This window comes from Anoplophora glabripennis, unplaced genomic scaffold (genome assembly GCF_000390285.2).
Source record: "Anoplophora glabripennis isolate ALB-LARVAE unplaced genomic scaffold, Agla_2.0 scaffold1, whole genome shotgun sequence".
In the NCBI taxonomy this organism is placed as follows: Eukaryota; Metazoa; Arthropoda; class Insecta; order Coleoptera; family Cerambycidae; genus Anoplophora; species Anoplophora glabripennis.
The window spans coordinates 4,162,178-4,181,669 of NW_019417028.1; the positions used below are offsets into that span (position 1 = coordinate 4,162,178).

The following is a 19,492-nucleotide window of genomic DNA, read 5'->3' on the forward strand; positions in this document are numbered from 1 at the left end:
GCATTTTTTTTTATCAATTATTTTATATCTTTGGTTTCTGGAATTAATTCTATGTTTTTGCCAACCTTTCGAATGCGAATGTCCCTGAAGGATGCAACCGTGTCAAGGCGGCAGCGTTGCAATTCGGAGCAGAGTATTGGCGGCGCGACGAAACCGCCTCCCGTTCAATGTGACGGCGGAACTGGGTCACACACACCCACGTCCTCAGGAATATATGGAGCGGCGTGGTCCTTTGGTCGCTTTCAGATTAACGATTGTCCAATTTCCCGCGAAACCACGGAGCGAGGGATATGCTTCCCTTAGCCCACTGACCCCGTTTCCAATCTGGTTATTGAATGAAGCCCTGTTTAGAGAGAGATAGAGAGAGAGAGACAGAGAGGGGGAGAGAGAAAAAGGTCATTGATTTGACTTGGAGAGCGTTGTCAAAGGCTTTCATAGTAAAACTTACAAGGGAAATGTTACAAAGTTTGTCGGTAGGTAATACATTTCGCTCGAGGCAGACCTTATTGTAGGAAAGCAAAGACTTAAATCAGTGGCGGCTCGTCAGGTGACGCAAGTGACGCGTCGCTCACCTAAAATTTCCGTTTGGTTGTGCAATTTAAAATTATTTTTAATTTTATATAAATTTTATAATTTAGGTATAATTCTATATTGAAAATATATTGAGTTTGTTTGTTTAAAGGTGGGTACAAACTAGAAAGCACATGCGAAGAGTCAAAGCGAGACCACACGCATATGCGTGCGTTCTCGCTCTTCAATGATTATAGTGAAACTTTTCCTCAAACGCATGCGATGTTTCTCACTTTGCTCCATTCATTCGTCCTAAAGATGTCTTCAGATGAAGTAGTTGTTATAACGCAAGCTGCCTTTTTTGTTATAAACAAATGAATTATAAACTTAACATTTTTTGTCGTACAGTTTTCATGTCCATTCCCATTTTCTCTGCTATAGCGTCCCAGGCCTCGGATTTTTTAGTTTTTGAATAATAAGATGGGTGTTTAGTATCCCATAACAAACGGTATTTTTCATAATAATCTATTAATTGCAAACATTGCTCATTTGACCATTCCTGTAATTCAGACATATTGCACACATACAATAACGACTCACCTTAAGCCGGTCCCAGACGATGTGGCCAACGTTCGTTCCAATGTTGGTTCCAATGTTCGTTCCAACGTTGGACACAATTTTCGTCATAAAAGTATGTCAAGTGTNTCTGAAAAATGTTGTCTTCATTTCTTCTAAAGTAACGATACCTACCCTGTACATGCTTACATATAATTAAAACTTCCCACCTGGAAGATTTCATAATTTAATAAAACAAAAAAAAACCTGAGACACGTCGATTTTCTTTTCAAGAGGAACAAGTGATGGCGTAAGTTTTGGTGTTTTGGAAGCTGCCCCTTAAACAGGGGCGTAAGATACCCTTAAACTTTAAATGGCACCCTATGTTGAGTGACACTTCATTTTAAAGCTTTTTCAGTTCTGCTCAAGACGACATACGACTTTTTAAATTTTTGTTTGGATATGACAATAAAATCATCACAAAAAATAAGACAAAATATTATTAATCATAATTATTATTATTATTAATCTTAGTTTTGACAAATTTGAGAATAGAATAATGAAGCTGAAACCAACAAAAGTTAAATAATATTCTGGTCACTTCTATCAATCTACCATTTACTTTTATGCACGTCTCAATTTCTTTACGTGCGTTCATAATTACTTTTGTATTTGGCTTGGAGTAATTTCTGCACAGGCTTACATTATCCTAGCACGTAGTTCGTGTACGGTTTGTGGTCTTCATTTATAAACATTTTGTTTCAATAAACCCCAAAGAAAAAATCTAATGGTGTCAAGTCCGGGTATCTCGTCGGCCACTCAGGTAAAGGACTATGTATTTCATCCTATCCAACAATTCTCACCGCAGCAGCGTTATCAATAGAGCTACTAATTGAAACTTCAAATTAAGGAGATTTCTTAAAGGCAAATCATTATTGCGTTTAGAAATTCATTAAGAAGATGTAAAAATCTTTTCGCGTTCAAATTGCCGTCAAAAAAGAAAAAAATTACACTAAACGTTAACTTTTTGCGAATATAATGAATTCTGGATTATCAGCTGACCAATGACCACAATTTTGGGACGAAACTATCCCATTTATAGAAAATGTGGCCTCATCACTAAATAAAATTGCACTTAAAAATTTCGGATTATTTAAATATTCCCCAGTAGGCAATAACAAAACTCCAAACGCTTTTCTTCATGTATGGACAAATTTTGGTTTAAAAGCTTTTATTATAATTTTTTCCAGGCACCTTCTGATACTTTCTCTAGGAATATTAAGATTTAAACTAGCCACTCTGATACTAGCCCGAAGATTATTATTAAAATATTGTAAAATTTGGTTATTATTTCTCAAAATTGTACGGCTAGACATAACGGACATGTCTAGTTAATTTATTGAAACACTGTTTGTTTCATTGAAAACTTTATTAATATACTGTACTCGTCTGTCTGGGTGCCTAGTATTAAATTCTATTGCAACATTTTTTGCCGAACCTACATTATCACCAACAAGTCGTACAATTTCTATTTTGTCTCTTAATGGTATATTTGCCACACGAGATAAACTTTACTTGTCACTTTTGATAATTAGCTAAGTACCTAATTTTTTGTTTTGCTTGGCCAACATATAAACAACAAATTAACGAAAAAAGTAAAGAATTGTGAATTTTTGATTTGGCTACAAAATCTTTATTATTTAAAACTTTTTGATAAAATTTGGTATTGACCCGTTTTGGGGGGTCGTGAATTCAGTGGCGTAAATATATGTTTCCTCGAAAAATCCCTAATATGAAATATTAGTTTTACTCCTAAAAACGAACGTAGTACTCCTTAAATTTTATGAATAACGCTCCTTTTCCTTCACAAAATACACTTCATAAAACTCTACAACTTGAAAAAATCCGGTTAAAATCGCACAATAAATAAAGATCTTACAGGGTGACTTAAAAAACAAATGAGCCACACTGTATATAGATTTAAAAATTATGTATGAAACCAATTATCTACTGACCTAATAATCATTCTCTTTTTTTTTTTTTTCAGGCAAGAGGTTCGGGACCACAGGGTCCACTGGGGCGCCAATTTCACCTTCCCCTGCAAAATGATGGCGAACGCCTCCACCGGCGTTATGGAGAGGTGCATTCTGAGGATATCCATCAGGAAGGAGTCGAAGGGGGGCCGCTCCTTCAACAAACTCGGCTTCGTCGACCTCAACCTGGCCGAGTACGCCGGCGCCGGACTGACGCACAAGAAGGCCCTCCTCGAAGGGTACGACACCAGGCACCGCCAGGACAACAGCATGCTCAAGTTCAAAATCGAACTCAATATGATATCGGGCGACATCCTCTTCAAAGCGTGAGTACTTGCTTCTCGATTTGAAATTCGAAACTTATTAACTGTGCCTTTAGGGCCAGCGGGATCTTTTAAAGCAACCCAATACGGAAATTTGGTCTCGAAGAGTCTTAAAAACACTTTTAATCTTATTTGATTTGTTTTTTTATTATTCCAATGCATTTTAATATTTTGATGAAAGTGTTGCACACTTCTTCGTAGGTAACTAAACTACGGTCACTTTACACATTCCAATGAAGTAAACAAAGGCCAAGCATGAGCACGTGTTTGCAAAACTATTGGTCAAAAACCATGATCAGGGGCTAGAAGATATGATTGATATTGCGCCGTTCAAATATCCACACTGAACTTGATCTATAGTAGGATCGTATTCGATGCAAAGTAGAGCAAAAAGTGGTCGGTCTTTTATCAAAGGAATATCGTGTCATCATTTTTAGGAGGCGTAAGATAAATCATTTCAAATTTAAAATGAAATTCAATGTAAAATCTGAAATACCGCTGCATACGCACTGTGTTCTGGTAGTAGCTGTAGTCGCCCAGGTGCATCGAGTGTACGAACTGGTCGGTTATACGTCAAATACTAACCTGGCGAGCTTTGCCGTCAATTAGAGAGCGCTTCCAAAAAACAAGTAAACAACAGTGGCGCGTACAGAGGTAAAATGTAGTACATATGTGGAATTTAGGAAACAAATTGGATTTATAATAAATTACATTTAAAATAAATAGTTTATGAGAATAAAGGAATTTTTGTAGGAACAAGGGTGCCAGACCTGAACTGATCCCCTCGTCCCTTCATAATGTATAGAGAAATTATTCAATTTGTAAAACCCTTAAAATCGTACTTCATTGCTTCCCTTGACAGGCAATGATTTATTACTTTGCATCGAACATGATCCTACTATAGTTCAGTTACATTTTAGACAGTTAATCAGTTGATTAAATGACTACATATTGCTTAATGAAATTTTTTGTTAAAATTGTTAGGAAAAAGGAGAACACGATATTCTTATTAAAGGACAAAAATGGAATAATGTATTTCAAGAAGTCAATCTTAAGAGACAACAGTGCCAATAACCACTACAGTAATTAACATGTTTATATATAAAACAATCACAAGCACGCTAATACAAATATGAAATGTATACTACTTTGCTATTTTGAAATATAGATTACTATTATTAACGACACTGTCTGTCACCCTGGCAACGATAATATCCACAAGTCGCTATTTACTCTCCATATGACGTCACAACATGGCTAAGGGTACGCGCAGTATCATATCTTTTAGTCTTTGATTTATGGGTCCAAACGAATCCAAACGGCTGTCCTCATCTACGAATACAGAATCGGACTTCACGTTGTATAATAGTTTCTATTTCGTGCGTATCATTGGTGTCTTAATTTTATTGCGGTTTTATATAGTTTTGGATTACTTTAAGATATCTTGCACGGTTTTTTTGTAAAGATATATTTTCTAATTTTATACTTCTTGAAATATTTCCACTTGACCTTAATGTAAATCTTTTTTTTAATTTCAGGCCCTCTCCTTCCCTAAAACATAAACAAGTGAACGCCGACGACGCCTCAAACGAACAGAGGTCGGACGAGTTTTCCAGCGGTTCCCTAGCAGGGTCTATAGCAAGCGGTAGCTCCGGCTTTGGCAGTTTACCCAAGAAAAGGCCTGCTCTTCTAGCATCAGGTAAGACATCGCACATTATATTTAAATATTATGCTGAAACAGCAAAGAGAGTGTTAATGTCATACCATTGGAGACGTGTTCTGGTATTACGATCTTTTAATTTTTTTAACCTAGATTTTGTATGGATTTTGACGAAAATCAGGTTTTAAAACTGGGTGGTATATTTCTATGTCTTCCGACTTGAAATTGTCCCTATCCTCCGTCTTGAAGTATAATACTACGTTTGAATCCAACGACCTCAATTTTCCATCCACCATCTTGGATCCGCCATTTTGAATTTTGTATTTCTGGCGTAACGCTCGTAATCAGCGACTCCGAAAACTTGAAGGAGTTGGGATTTAGGTGTTTTTAATATGATTCTTCTGAATATTTTCAAAAGACTTGACGGGTTTTGTGGGCAGAATTACCTCGTGATGTAACATAACCTCAAAAATAGCGAAAAGTTGTGCGTTTCGCACTTTTAGGTTGAGATATCTCGGAAACTTGACGTAATGTAGCAATTCTAAGGACGAATATCATACCCTGGTTTCTGGTTTAAAATTTGTATGTATTATTAATCTTTACTCCAAACATTGTTCTCTGAACCGGACGATTTATATTCCGCACCCGACATCGATTTCAGAAGCCGTAACCAGAAGTAGTCCATCATCGTTAAGCCGCCTCCTGTGGGCTTCATAGTCGTTTAATCCTGTGATGAATTTACATTTTTACTGTTGAGAGAGAGATTGGGGGTTTAATCTTTATTAATGAAGTGCAATTTTTTTAATGTATCACACTTTGTTGCCGTTATATTAATGTTGGTATTAATTAAGAGATTAAATGGACTGTATGGTTTTCGGTCTAATTTAATGCCATTCGCTCCGTGGCGTTTACATAAACCGTTGGTAGAGGATTAAAGTGTATCATAACTTGAGTGCCAGGGATTATGGGTGTTTGATTGCGTTAAAGCTCATTGTTAGTGTGGTTTTTGTGATGTAGAGCCTGTTTAAATATGGAATTATTTTTTCTGTAATATTGCAGATAATATCTTTCTGTAACATTGCATAATAAAATGGACAAGACGAAAATTCCACAAATATGATTGGGAAGCTCATTTGTTAAAATTGCAAATATTTACGGATATTATTTGTTTAAATTTATCCGTCGACATTTACATTTTGTGAACTGCTGTGCACACGGTAGTGTATGTAAGCGCATCAATTAGTTGCCAGGTCATGTGTCAAGAAAATTATTTAGAATAAAACATTGTTCCTTGGATTATTTTAGATGAAAAGACCTTAATGAAGCAAGAACTTTGGGTTACAATTATTAATTTTAATTCACTCTTGGAACCAGTTACTAAGAGGTTCATTCATATTTGATTCTAAATAATTTTCTTGATGCATGACTTGGCAAACTCTCAATTTGTCGGTGCGCATGAAAAGTGGACCTTAATCAGCGATTCTCAAAATGTGAACGGCTCGTTCTAACCCCTCTCCATTCTCGTTGTTCCAGACCTGGTCATAGGTCAAACCCTAACCGAGAACAACAACCCCATCACCATAGCGGCGGATTGCAACAGCGACGCGACTATCCAACTTCCCACCATACCGTCCTCCACGGGCGAGCACCTCGACCAGCAGGAGGCGCCCTGCGAGCCCGGCCACTCCAGGAACTCCTCCAATACCAGCCAGTTGTCCAAGGCTTCCGGATATAGCAGCATCCACTCGCACACGCACAGCAGGCAGTCCAGTTCCGGGGATTCCGGGCATATCAGGTGAGGTTTGGGTGTGGTGAGGGTTTGAGTCTTTGGGGTTCTTAAAAATGCGGTTAGTAGGATTGAGGTCTGGAATGTTCTTGGTCGCTTGCAGGATTTAGACCAATAGGAAAGATTAGTTGATTGAAATGATGTTGATGTGATTAAAAATAATAAGCAAAGGGAACTAACACTAATGTAGGTGAAATATCTACAGTTATTTTTTGTTATAGCATTTTTTTCTGCTTGAATCTGGTATAGACTCGGAACGTTTCTAAATTGATGGGTCTGCTTTTAATATATTGGACAAGTGGCGATTTCTTGTAGTTGTGACTAAAGTAGAAATATTCTTCAAGTTCGAATTAGTTGAATAATTTTTCTGATCAATGTGAATGAATCAATGAGGGTTACCTTTTATATTTCGGGAATAGAGAACAAAAAAAGAAATCAATCACCTTTGTTGTTCTTCAAAATATTCTCCGTGAAAATCAGTACACTTTTGCATGCGCTGGAACCAATTTTCGAAGAAGCACTTTTTCTATTCAGATTGAGCTAACTCCAAAACAAGCATTTTAAACGCATCAACCGCTTCAGGCATCGAAAAACGTTGCTCTCGTAATTTATTTTTGATGTGCGGGAATAAAAAAAGTCGTTGGGCGCCAAATCAGGGCTGTGCGGCGGATGACTCATCAATTCGACTTTTTCAGTTGTCAAAAAGTCTGGTGGTAGCTCGAATTGTCCTGGTGGAGAATCATGCATCTTCGGCGGTTGGTTTCCCTTATTCTTCCGAAGACTTCTGGCAAACAAATGGTTGTGTATCATTCAGAATCGACTTTCTGACGTTGCACTGATGGTACAGTTACCACGTGTCCGGTTTTTCCGAAAAAAACAGGTGACCCTTTGCTTAGAAGTGAACAGCTTTTGTTGGATTTGGCTCATCTTGAACGAGCCGTACAGCCGACTGTTGTTTACTTTCGGGCTCGTAAGAAATAGATCCATGATTCGTCACTTGTTACTATGTTTCTTTCGACCACGATTGACTTCCGTATACCATCGATATACAGTGGTTTTTGATGGTGTTTGATCGCCAAAAGTCGAATCAAGTTCATCGATGCATTGTTAAAATAATAATTCATGTCTTTTTTTTAAGAACCCCTATTTAATATAGCAATTTCAATTTAGCTGTATATAAAAAACCTGTATTTAATTAAATTTTATTTTTTTAAATAAGTTTATGTTTTCCTATTTTTCTCTAAAGCGGAACTGATTTTCATTTGTTTCAAAAATGGTCATTAAACAAATTTATTATTACAATGGCAAATCAGAAGACGATTTAACCGGAATCTTTTTAGTTTCTTTAAAGACAATCATCCATCAGCTTAATTCTTGATAACCAAATTGCATTTTTTTGTGTTACATTAATCCAAAACATTTCGCCAATGACATTGAAACAAAGTAAAATCAGCTCCCCGAAGAAATCAAAATTGCGTTTTAATCGAATTGTACTCTTTACGCTGTTCCTTAGGGCTTCCCCGCATGCCATATTTATTTTTTGTTTATGTTAGGGACCTACATAGCAGATCAGTACGGACTCACACCGTAACGACCACCCAAAAATTTTTCAGAACCCACACCTACCCCAAAAAGATCAACATCCCCAACACCATCCACGCCTCCCACTCGGAGGACGTCTATTCCACCCCCGTAGGGGTCATCACCTCCACCCCCATAAAGGCTGTCGTCAATAATTTCATCGAAAACGAAAGCGTATCCACTTACTCCACTCCTAAGGGCTATCAGACTCAGGTCAGCTACGTCAGCAATTCAAGCGCGGAAGAATACAAGACCCCCGAGACCACCTTTATTAACGCCAAGACTGACATTTTCTCTCAAAATTTTAACGAGTTGCAGAAATCCTCTTCTACGAGCGTGGTGGAGAGGATCAAGACCAACATGTTGACGATCGACGAAGTAGAACATAGAAAGTCCGACACGACGAACAATAATTCTCACTTCATCGACAACAGACTGAGTCTGGAGGAGATGGAGAAAAACAAAAGGAATTCTGTGGAGGGCGTTCTGAGGTCGAAAAGCGAATTTGAAATCCCTCGAATGCCCAACCCCCCCATAGAAAAGTCCTTCGCTAGTAAATTCTTCAAGTCCGACAGTCTTTTTTCCTTTCTCACCCCCAGGCCTAAGAGGAAGAGCCTTAGCGAGCAGGCCTCCCCCAACCGAACCAGTCCCACTAACCTCTTCAAAGTTCCCGGTTCTCCCGTTCCCAAACTCAACAGCCTCCCCGAAACCCGCACCACTTCACTGAGTTCTCTTCGGTCGGGACACTCCAGCAACGAGGGGCTGTTGTCCGTACAGCTTTCCCAAAGGTAGGGCTAGAGTAGGTTTTCTTGGTTTTACTTGTCTTTCCTCGATTAACGTGTAAGGTGTTCCGCTTTTGTATGTTTTTTAATATCCGGTTTAACGTCTTGACGTGTTTGTTCCTGAAACTGACTTGATTGGACCTAGTATTTGTTCTGGCAAGATGAAAATTGTCATGCTTTAATTCTAGAAGATAATACTGGTTGCGATCAATAGGTGGCACGCTGTAGTTCACCGTGATTAGTAACAGATGGCGCTTATAATCATCACTGGCGTTATACTACTGGAAACATTTAAAGGAACAAAAAATTTTCATGTTTTTTTAGAGATCTTCGAAAGGCTGTATTTCAGTGAAAAATGGTCGCATCGAGATAAAAAAGGAAGCATTTTGAAGCTTTAGGTCTCTAGTTTCAACATCTTTAGAAAAAAAAGAGTTTGAAAAAATTTTCCTGATTGCACGGACAGTCCCAATGTAAAAAGGAAATTTGTAAAACTTTTTTCGACGTATTTCTTTTTTTTTTGCTCGATAGCTGTAGCTCAAAAAAATGTTTGTCTAAAGATCTTGAAACTAAAGACTTAAAGCTTCAAAATGCTTTCTTTTTTATCTCGATACGACAATTTTTCAGTGAGACACAGACTCTCGAAAATCATTAAAAAATTCATGAAAATTTTTTGTTCCTTTAAAGTTTGCCTATCCCAAAAAACCATTGCTAAATTCAATGGAACAAAGATCCAAAAAGAACGAAAAGTGACCTGTTTCTCGTTTCGACATATTTTTTCCTGTAACATTAAAAGTAACCCCTGAATAAAAAAGTGGTTCTTTATTTTTTGTTTGTTTGATGATTTTCTATAAAGTTACATCAACTGCGATTTAAAAAAGTTGAATTTTGCATTAACAATGGGCTAAAAATAGTAGAAAATCATACGTGTATTTGGAACAATTTTGAAAATAAGTAAATATTTATAAATGTTGATGAAACATTGTGAACAAATAGTGAAACGTGTCAATTCTACCCCAAAAATTTTGCAACGAAAAATAAAGAATGACTTTTTTTGGGTTAACCAAATTTGGACAGCACATAGCTAATACAATACGAAACATCGCCTTATTGTTAAAAATGATGTCACCGCCGTTCTTGGTGGTGAAAATTCGAAATAGAGAGAGAGTTGCGTTAACCAAATTTGGACAGCACATTGCTCTGAAATTCGACGTCAAAGAAAATTTTACAGATCTGTCTAAATTTCGTTTGAATATTGGTAGGTGTTTTGTTGTCTTCGCAAAGATTATGATAAATTGGTATTTCAACGAAATTATAATTAANAGACTCTCGAAAATCATTAAAAAATTCATGAAAATTTTTTGTTCCTTTAAAGTTTGCCTATCCCAAAAAACCATTGCTAAATTCAATGGAACAAACATCCAAAAAGAACGAAAAGTGACCTATTTTTCGATTCGACATATTTTTCCTGTAACATTGAAGGTAAGCCCTGAATAAAAAAGTGATTCTTTATTTTTTGTTTGTTTGACGATTTTCTATAAAGCTACGATAACTACGAATCAAAAGAGTTGAATTTTGCATTAAAAAATGGGCGAAAAATAGTAGAAAATCATATGTATATTTGGAGCAATTTTTAAAATAAGTAAATATTTATAAATATTGATGAAATTTTGTGAACAACTACTAAATCATGTCAATTCTACCCTAAAAATTTTGCAATGATCGCGTGGTTTTCGATTCAGAATCTACACAGTATAATGCTGTCGTATTTGGCTAAAAGCAAGGGGTTACGACGTAGTTTTTATGTGTGCAAGATTTTGTCGATGGCATAGAAAATTCCTTGGGCAATAAATAATTGTTTATATCTAAAATATATCTAAAAGGTTATAAAAGTGTAAAATTAGGTATTTTTAGTATGGATCATTGTTTATTATGACAACCAGTATCTCTACAAAATTGCGTGCCCTTTCTAAACCTTAATTTAAACCCACGGTACGCGATAAACTTTTTGAAACTTTCTTAATTAACAGTCCTGTCAATCGAAAATCACGCCATCGATCGTTGCAAAATTTTTGGGGTAGAATTGACATGTTTCACTATTTGTTCACAAAGTTTCATCAACATTTATAAATATTTACTTATTTTAAAAATTGTTCCAAATACACATATGATTTTCTACTATTTTTAGCCCATTGTTAATGCAAAATTCAACTTTTTTGAATCGCAGTTGTTGTAACTTTATAGAAAGTCGTCAAACAAACAAAAAACAAAGAATGACTTTTTTGGGTTAACCAAATTTGGACAGCACATAGCTAATATAATACGAAACATCGCCTTATTGTTAAAAATGATGTCACCGCCGTTCTTGGTGGTGAAAATTCGAAATATTTGGAATTATTCAATATTCCTGGCTGAAAACATACATAGGTATTGTATTATCGAAACCAAGAGAGTTGCGTTAACCAAATTTGGACAGCACATTGCTCTGAAATTCGACGTCAAAGAAAATTTTACAGATCTGTCTAAATTTCGTTTGAATATTGGTAGGTGTTTTGTTGTCTTCGCAAAGATTATGATAAATTGGTATTTCAACGAAATTATAATTAAAGAAATGGAATAATTAGATTTGTTTCTTCCCCACGTAAGGCGCCACGGCAAATATTTGAATTAATCGCAAAAAAATGTGATAATGTCCGAGTCTAAAGAGTTTATTCCTGTTTGCTTTAAGAAAACAAATTTCTATTCAGTTTACAACTTTGCTCTAGTTTGACTGACCTCTTATCTCATAAGTATATTTTGAAGTTGCGCGTATCTCTAATTTTACATGATAATGGGTCAGTTTCGGAACAAACCGTCTTTCCGGCTTCCATTAACATCTCATACCATTACCATTCATACCATTTCTTCGCTTGAAGTATCTACTTGACTTTTCAGACCTGGCATTGGGCTACATTAATCGTATGTATAACTCTGACCCCTTTTATTTGTAGTTTCCTACATGCACACACACACACACAAACACACATCTGGTATGTAGGTACATTTATATGATGAACATTTATTTATCGATAATCTGTATTTATTTTATACTAATAGTACTAATTTTTTATTTCCTTAACATCTATTTGCACATATAAATTAACATTTGCGTAATTTGTATACTTTACCACCGTCACTTTCATGGACTGGTAGAACTAACAGTGTATGCATTCCTTTAAAATGATTTTTAAATAAAACCATGTTCAATGCGTCTGTTATACTATACTTGATATTATCCCTTCGTTAAATATGTATTTTATATCATTGAAGAAAAAGCTTCAACTTTGTAAATTTGTTCTATTTTTTTGTGGGCATACAATTTTTGTCAAGTAAAACAGGGTGGTCCGTTTTTTAATGGCTCACCATTGGCATCTGGGAAACCGTAAGATATACAGGGTGACTCAAATTAAAAAAAAGTTGCGCCTCTTCAAGGCCATTAAAACAAACCAAACAGATCAAAGATATCTGTTGTCGTTCCTGAAATATTGTGAAAAAACTGAAAATAGCGATTTTAGAAAATGCCATCTAGCGTCCTTATTTCAAAACGGAAAGAGCTGAAATTTGGTACAAGGGGATAAGAAGATACTAGGAATCCATTTTCGTCGAAAGAAAATTTCTATGGTCACTAGTTTCAGTTATGCAACATTCAATTTTTTTTTATTATGGGCGCCATATTGGATTTTGACAGTAACAGATAGAGGTTAAAATTACGGAAACGTCAATGTGTTACACTACTATTTTATTTGAAGAATAACCCACAAAATTAGAGAAATTCATTAATTTATTTAAAAAATTAATATAATCTATAGTAGTTGTTCTTGACGTAAAACAAAAATCAACAAACATTTTGACAGACAAGGCAGCAAGCGCTAGCAAATTTCGAATCTGTCAAAATGTTTGTTGATTTTTGTTTTACGTCAAGAACAACTAGATTTTATTAATTTTTTAAATAAATTATTGAATTTCTTTAATTTTAAGAGTTATTCCTCAAATAAAATGGTAGTGTTCCACATTGACGTGTTCATAATTTTATCCTCTATCTGTTACTGTCAAAACCCAGTATGGCACCCATAAGGAAAAAAAACAGGGTTAATAGGAACTATGACGTTCAAGCAATTTTTTTACATGAATCGTTCAAAGGGTCATTTTAGATGAAAAAACCGCGGAGTGCTATTAAATGAGAGGGTGGAAATTGGAGATAGGGGTGAAAATGCACACCTTTCAGTTTTTTAATTGTAGCTCGAAAACGAAGCAAAATTTCGGTATAGTTCATAGGAAAGATTATTTAGAGAATTGAATTTCCCATCGAAATAGCTTATTTAAAAAATTTAAAAGGAAAGTTTTATGCAAAAAAATCGTTAATAAACAATTTGAAAAACGCAAAAAAATTCGATTTTCTGATTTTTTTTACTTTTTTGCCTCTAGTTGTTTGTTGAGTAAAGATGGGTATAGGCATTGTTCCATAGAAAGAAAAGTATATAAAATTTCCTTCAAAGCAAGAGTTGTAGAGTATTTTTGAATGAAAATTGACTGATATATGGCCGTTCCAACTTAGCCGCGTTTACGTTTTAATTCTCATTCTCAAAATGCAGCAGAGGCATCGCGTTTCATCCAGGTGTGAAGCAAAAACGTTTACCCTTATACGTTTTAATTCCCAGTTTTTGCAAAAAAGGAAGGATTCGTTCAAGGATTTTCATCACGACTTGTTCGAAGGGTCATTAAAAATGAAAAAACCGCGGGGTGGTATTAAATTAGAGGGTTGAAATTGAAGATATGGGTGAAAAAGCACTTTTGCAGTTTTTTAAATATACCACGAAAACGAAGCAAAATTCATAGGAAAAATTTTGTAGAGAATTGATTTACTCATCGAAATGGCTTATTTAAAAAATGTAAAAGAAACATTTTAAGGAAAGAATCGTTAATAAACAATTTTAAAGAAAGGAAAAAATAAGATTTTTTAATTTTTTTACTTTTTTAATAAAATAATTTAGTAAAAACTTGATAATTTAAGTACAATAAAGTTTATTAATACATATATATGTATATACAGTGTGTCCACGGATGGAGCTGACAAGAGGAGAAACTCTTTTGTTTTTGACTTTATCGAAAATTGTCACTCTTTATGAAATGTTCTGCCCCTCGAAAAAATGAGACTGTCATACAACATCTTAGATTAGATATACAGGGTGCTCATAAATTAAAAAACAGGAAAATACTCAAGAGAGAAGTACCATTATTTATTATTTCACACATCTTTTTAAAACAAATCTGTTTATAACCTCAAATTAAAGTCCTAATACAAATTTTAAAATCAAAATTTCAATTTTTGTGGTGGGAAGAACCTGCATAACTGAAACTAGTGCCGTAGAAACTTTCTTTCGACGAAAATGGATACCTCGTATCTTCTTATACCTCTTTACCAAATTTCAGCTCTTTCTGTTGTGAAATAAGGACGCTAGATGGCATTTTCTAAAATCGCTATTTTCAGTTTTATCACAATATTTCAGGAACGACAGCAGATATTGATCCGTTTGGTTTATTTTAATGACCTTGAAAAGGCGCAACTTTTTTCTAATTGACCCACGCTGTATATCTTACGGTGCACCCTGTATAAAAGTTTCACATTTCTTTAAAGTATTTTCTTAATACTTCTAATATAAATTAGATGTTTTAAGAGGAACTATGTGTCACATTAAGAAAAATTGTATCTTTTTTTGTTTATTTTGAAGAGATAAATCATTACTTAAAGTTAGGCCTTGTTACCATCATTCGTTATCCAGCCATCATAGAAAGNTATAAAAGTTTCACATTTCTTTAAAGTATTTTCTTAATACTTCTAATATAAATTAGATGTTTTAAGAGGAACTATGTGTCACATTAAGAAAAATTGTATCTTTTTTTGTTTATTTTGAAGAGATAAATCATTACTTAAAGTTAGGCCTTGTTACCATCATTCGTTATCCAGCCATCATAGAAAGTAATATTGACTATAAAATTGCCCCCTCCCCCCCCCCAAATAATGCCGACTAATGTGTTGTATGCGTAGTCGCCCGCAATAAAACAGCGGTAGCTTTCTGACTTGACGAACTAGAACAGGCCGTTTTGGGCGTTGATTTGCAGGACCCACCGAAAGTTGCTGGACGGGTCATCGGGAGGTAAGCTAGCGCCGCTGGCCATCAGCCCTGACGAGCAGCCAGCATTCACCATCACAACCACTGTCTCGTCCGATTCACAAAACCCACCGTCAGTGCGCCGGCCCAGCGTCACTACGTTAGTGTGTTGTCTGCCTTGTTGTCTCTTGTGTTCGTTTCGTACCCGTTCTGTTGTGTCGTTTGCCTCGTTGTTTGCATTTTTGAGTTTGTGCGCAGCATGTTTGCAGAAAAAGCACGGATGCCAAGGGCTACCCATAATTTTGTAGAACTTGCAAGTCCTGAATATCCAGGAATTAAAAAGAAGTCAAAGGAAAGTTAGAAAATCAACCGTAAATCATATTTTGTGAGAGAATTTGATTTAGAAACTAGAAAATCAGCGATTCATTTTGTAAAATGATAGTATTATTTCTATTAAATTGGATAAGGGCTTAATGAAAAGATTTTTCAAATAAAAGTTGTAGGATTTTGAGGGGGGCATATAATGGTGACTTTGACTATGACCATCAAGGTCATTTCAAGGTCAAGTTGATTTTTTCAAATGGAAACATATTTGACACCAGAAATGAAAAGAGCAGAAAACTTTACATCCGACTATGACCTTGAGCATGATCTTCAAGGGCATTCGAAGGTCATTTTAGTTTTTTGTTGCAAAATTAATTTCCGTCTTGCCGAATAGTGTATTCGGAGATTTACGAGGGTGCTGATCGCGAATATGAAGTCAGAATTTGAAAATATTCAGATCCAATATGGCCGACCAATTTTTGGTAAACATTTTTAATATTCATATGGATTAACACTTTGAAAATGCTTCAACCTACGTTTAAACTCAAGGTCGAGCCGAGTATTCGACATATTGGATCCGCCGTATCGGATTTAACTATTACTAAATTCTGAGCTAGTCTGACTTCAAAAACATTTGAATAAGAAATGCATGCCGCAAAGGGTTAATGGGTATTCTCGAAAATTATGGCGAGTCCCACATATCAAAAAGAAAAATATGAACAAGATTAAAGTTTTGCCTGCAAAATACTAGAATGACCTTCAAATGACTTTTGAAATTTAAGGTCATGATCAAGGTTATATCCGGAAGCAAAATTCTCCGCACTTTCTATTTTGGTCTGAAAGATACCGGTTTCTATTTGAAAAATTAACTTGACCTTGAAATTACCGTGAAGGTCAAGGTCAATGTCACAGATGGACGTGAAATGGCCCGCTCTTCTCATTTCTGGTCTCAAAAGTAGAATTTTGCAACAAAAACTAAAATGACCTTCAAATGACCTTGAAGGCCATAGTCAAGGTCATAGTCGGATGTAAAATTTTCTGCTCTTTTCATTTCTGGTGTCAAAAATAATATGTTTCCAATTACAAAAATCAACTTGATCTTGAAATGACCTTGAAGGTCATGGTCAAGGTCACCATTAGTTGTCCCCTTCAAAACCCTACAACTTTTATTTGAATTTTTTCATTAAGCCCTTAACTTAAGAGATATTCACGAGTATTTTTTAAAATGGGACACCCGGTATAAAATAATCACTCGGAAAAATTTCGAGTTTTCAAAAAAAATGTATATATCCGATGATTTTAGTCATTTTTNGTATTTTCTTAATACTTCTAATATAAATTAGATGTTTTAAGAGGAACTATGTGTCACATTAAGAAAAATTGTATCTTTTTTTGTTTATTTTGAAGAGATAAATCATTACTTAAAGTTAGGCCTTGTTACCATCATTCGTTATCCAGCCATCATAGAAAGTAATATTGACTATAAAATTGCCCCCTCCCCCCCCCCAAATAATGCCGACTAATGTGTTGTATGCGTAGTCGCCCGCAATAAAACAGCGGTAGCTTTCTGACTTGACGAACTAGAACAGGCCGTTTTGGGCGTTGATTTGCAGGACCCACCGAAAGTTGCTGGACGGGTCATCGGGAGGTAAGCTAGCGCCGCTGGCCATCAGCCCTGACGAGCAGCCAGCATTCACCATCACAACCACTGTCTCGTCCGATTCACAAAACCCACCGTCAGTGCGCCGGCCCAGCGTCACTACGTTAGTGTGTTGTCTGCCTTGTTGTCTCTTGTATTCGTTTCGTACCCGTTCTGTTGTGTCGTTTGCCTCGTTGTTTGCATTTTTGAGTTTGTGCGCAGCATGTTTGCAGAAAAATCACGGATGCCATGGGCTACCAATAATTTTACAGAACTTGCAAGTTCTGAATATGTAGGGAATTAAAAATCAGTCAAAGGAAAGTTAGAAAATCAACCGTAAATCATATTTTGTGAGAGAATTTGATTTAAAAACTAGAAAATCGGCGATTCATTTTGCAAAATGATAGTATTATTTCTATTAAATTGGTTAAGGGCTTAATGAAAAAATTTTTCAAATAAAAGTTGTAGGATTTTGAGGGGGACATCTAATGGTGACTTTGACCATGACCATCAAGGTCATTTCAAGGTCAAGTTGATTTTTTCTAATGGAAACACATATTTTTGACACCAGAAATGAAAAGAGCAGAAAACTTTACATCCGACTATGACCTTGACCATGACCTTCAAGGGCATTCGAAGGTCATTTTAGTTTTTTTGTTGCAAAATTCATTTCCGTCTTGCCGAATAGTGTACTCGGGGGTTTACGAGGGTGCTGATCGCGAATATGAAGTCAGAATTTGAAAATATTCAAATCCAATATGGCCGAGCAATTTTTAGTAAACATTTTTAATATTCATATGAATTAACACTTTGAAAATGCTTCAACCTACGTTTAAACTCAAGGTCGAGCCGAGTATTCGACATATTGCATCCGCCGTATCGGATTTAACTATTACTAAATTCTGAGCTAGTCTGACTTTCAAAACATTTGAATAAGAAATGGGTATTCTGGAAAATTATGGCGAGCCCCACATATCAAAAAGAAAAATATGAATAAGATTAAAATTTTGCCTGCAAAATACTAGAATGACCTTCAAATGACTTTTGAAACTTAAGGTCATGATCAAGGTTATATCCGGAAGCAAAATTCTCCGCACTTTCTATTTCGGTCTGAAAAATACCGGCTTCTATTTGAAAAATTAACTTGACTGAAATGACCGTGAAGGTCAAGGTCAATGTTACAGATGGACGTGAAATGGCCCGCTCTTCTCATTTCTGGCCGTAAAAGTAGAATTTTGCAACAAAAACTAAAATGACCTTCAAATGGCCTAGAAGGCCATAGTCAAGGTCATAGTCGGATGTAAAATTTTCTGCTCTTTTCATTTCTGGTGTCAAAAATAATGTGTTTCCATTTGAAAAATCAACTTGATCTTGAAATGACCTGGAAGGTCAAGGTCACCATTAGTTGTCCCCTTCAAAACCCTACAACTTTTATTTGAAAAATTTTTTCATTAAGCCCTTAACTTAAGAGATACTCACGAGTATTTTTTAAAATGGGACACCCGGTATAAAATAGTCACTCGGAAAAATTTCGAGTTTTCAAAAAAAATGTATATATCCGATGATTTTAGTCATTTTTTTAATAAAACGTTTATACAATTGTTTTAATTTCAAGAGAGATGCATGGACTCCCTAATATAAGCATGTTAGTGTTTCAACTGATTATTGTTAAGCAAAACGTCGAATTTGCATGTTTTTTTAATGTAAAAAATAGGATTGGATAAATACTATTAGTATTTATTGATGAAATGTGAATATATCTTATTTCATTGAATATTTGCGGTTATAAAGCGTATCCCAAAAACACAGGATTTGAATTGTGCGCCATTTTCATTCTGAAAGTTGGCAGCGTTGTGAAGGGTTGCATGTTGTAAACATTTGGCAACTAATCTTTCACAGTTGTTTCATTCGGGGCGTTCCTTCTAGCGAAAATTCCACGTAATTTACGTACATTCTCAGCTACACACTCTCCGTACTTGTAATGAATTGTCACAAATTTCACTCGCTCATCCATCGTATCTAATCACAATGCTGCCAACTGTTTGGAATGAAAATGACGCACAATTCAAATCTAGCGTTACTTCTGGGACATCTTTTATTATAAAAAATTTAAAAAAACAGTTTAAAGCATGTGTAACTTTGTATGAACTTCA

At 35.5% G+C, this 19,492-nt stretch overlaps 1 protein-coding gene across 2 annotated transcripts in view; it reads left to right on the forward strand.

Moving 5' to 3' along the window:
• LOC108916712 overlaps window positions 1-19,492 on the forward strand; it is a 92,067-nt gene that overhangs the window by 69,049 nt on the left and 3,526 nt on the right. The window contains exons 3-6 of one of the 2 annotated variants that reach the window (XM_018723038.1): window positions 3,113-3,424; window positions 4,960-5,120; window positions 6,615-6,876; window positions 8,421-9,236. In XM_018723038.1, coding sequence (XP_018578554.1) covers window positions 3,113-3,424; window positions 4,960-5,120; window positions 6,615-6,876; window positions 8,421-9,236 — 1,551 coding nt within the window. The remainder of the gene's footprint in view (window positions 1-3,112; window positions 3,425-4,959; window positions 5,121-6,614; window positions 6,877-8,420; window positions 9,237-19,492) is intronic. The other variant, XM_018723110.1, reaches the window with a different exon arrangement.